Genomic DNA, 1,909 nt, shown 5'->3' with positions numbered 1-1,909 from the left:
CACTACGTTTCTTTAGATGGTACCAGAGTGATCGATCTGGGAAGATCACAACACAAAAAATACAAACCCTAGCAACCATAGCCATAGGCGACAAACCAGACAAGACAAGTCAACCTCTTAAGGCATGACTTTGTATCAGAAGTGGGAAAACCCTAACACCCATTTTACCTCCACCACTCGGATCAGCCTGGCGCCATACTTGTGCCGCAGCTGCTTGTGGAAGACAACTACGGTACATGGGTGCAATCCATGACCATGGCCTTGATGGTCAAAAACAAATTAGGGCTTGTTGATGGACCGATCAAGAAGCCAACTGATGAACAGGTTGAAGAATTACAGCAATGGAATCAGTGCAATAATCTGGTGAAAACATGGTTGCTCGGTTCCATGTCAAAAGAAATCTCAGGATGTGTCATACATTGCAAGGACGACGACAGATGTGGCTCGACCTGCAAGAGAGGTTTTCTCATGTGAACACAGTCCAACTGTTCCACATAGAAAACGAAATCCATAATTGTGTGCAAAGCAACATGACAGTAAGCTCTTATTTCACTAAGCTTAAGAGCCTTTGGGACAGACGTGATGCCTTGTGTTCGATCCCGGCATGCCATTGTGAGACATGGAAAGAGATAATATCGTACGTCGAGACTCAGAAAACAATGAAGTTTCTTATGGGTTTAAATGACTCATATGCTACGGTTCGTGGTAACACTCTTTTGCTGGAACCATTGCCAATTGTTAACAAGGCTTATGCACTTGTTCTTTGCCATGAGAAACAAGTTGAAGTTTCAAATGGAAAGAGCAGCATCGCGCAACCAGAAGCTACCGTGTTTGCTGTAAGAGGTGCTGGTTGAGAACCTAAAGCTGAAGATAGTGGTCAACGATGTGGAAAATGCAACAAGACGAACCATAGTACCAAAGAATTGTCGTGCTCATCTCAAGTGCACCTTCTGTGGATGGAAGGGTCACACATTCGAATTTTGCCGCAAACGGAAGGTAGCAGCTGAAACTGAACAAAGTCGTCCTTCTAAGGGCAACCAAGTCACGGCACATGACAAGAAGGATGCAATGCCTAACTTCCTTTTTTCTCAAGAGGACTGCAAGCAAATTCTTCAACTCTTAAACAAGAGCAAATCCTCCTTCGCCAACCAAGTGGGTAATTCTTTGAATCATGAAGAACTTTCAGGTAAAGCATTTTCTTTAGTACGTAATGGAAAGCAAACCATTTGGATTTTGGATAGTGGTGCCACAGACCACATCGTGTGTAGTCCTGAATTTCTCACATCCTCAAAACGTGTTGAAAACCATAATGTTGAATGACCAAATGGTTCTCTTGCTACCATGACTCATGTCAGCCAAGTGGTTCTCTCCCAACCTTGTCCTTTATAATGTTCTATGAGTGCCATTGTTTAGGTTAAACTTAATATCCATTAGCAAATTAGCCTATGATTCCCTATACATCACATTTTTTCTAAAACAATTTTGTGTCATACAGGACCTATGCTTGGGGAAGATGATTGGGATGGGAATTGAACGGGAGGGACTTTACTATCTTGACCCACCAAGGAAGGGAACCTATAATACCGTAACCATCATGAGTTCTATCTTTTGGCACCAACGCCTTGGGCACCCATCACATAAAGTGTCCATGTTATTTCCCTTTTTGCACAATAAACCTTGTGATTCAAATAAATGTTTCATTTGCCCATTGGCTAAACAAACAAGATCATCTTTTCCATTGAGTTCTATATCTACTAAGTCATGTTTTGAATTAATACATGTTGACATTTGGGGTGGTTATCAAGTTGCTTCCATTTTAGGTGCCAAATATTTTCTCACCATTGTAGATGATCACACTAGGTGCACATGGGTTTATTTGATGAAACACAAATCTGACACACAAGATCTC

General features: G+C 41.7%; 1 protein-coding gene across 1 annotated transcript; it reads left to right on the top strand.

The window, feature by feature from the left end:
* The first annotated feature begins 530 nt into the window (after positions 1-530).
* LOC139188191 (uncharacterized) lies at positions 531-1,533 on the top strand. The gene is made up of 3 exons (XM_070805391.1): positions 531-836; positions 964-1,186; positions 1,496-1,533. Exons 1-3 carry the CDS (start codon positions 531-533, stop codon positions 1,531-1,533), a joined length of 567 nt encoding a protein of 188 aa, XP_070661492.1.
* The last annotated feature ends 376 nt before the right edge of the window (positions 1,534-1,909 follow it).

The sequence above is a fragment of the Malus domestica genome, chromosome 01, assembly GCF_042453785.1.
Source record: "Malus domestica chromosome 01, GDT2T_hap1".
Taxonomy (NCBI): domain Eukaryota; kingdom Viridiplantae; phylum Streptophyta; class Magnoliopsida; order Rosales; family Rosaceae; genus Malus; species Malus domestica.
Note: the sequence above shows the minus strand (reverse complement) of the source record. Positions and strands in the feature narration are given on the sequence as shown.

Excerpts from the sequence above, each read along its gene's own strand:
- LOC139188191 (XM_070805391.1), top strand. The coding sequence starts at position 531 with ATGACAGTAAGCTCTTATTTCACTAAGCTTAAGAGCCTTTGGGACAGA. Across the intron at positions 837-963 it reads CAGAAGCTACCGTGTTTGCT|GGTCACACATTCGAATTTTG; the intron begins GTAAGAGGTGCT and ends TGTGGATGGAAG. Across the intron at positions 1,187-1,495 it reads GAATCATGAAGAACTTTCAG|GACCTATGCTTGGGGAAGAT; the intron begins GTAAAGCATTTT and ends TGTGTCATACAG.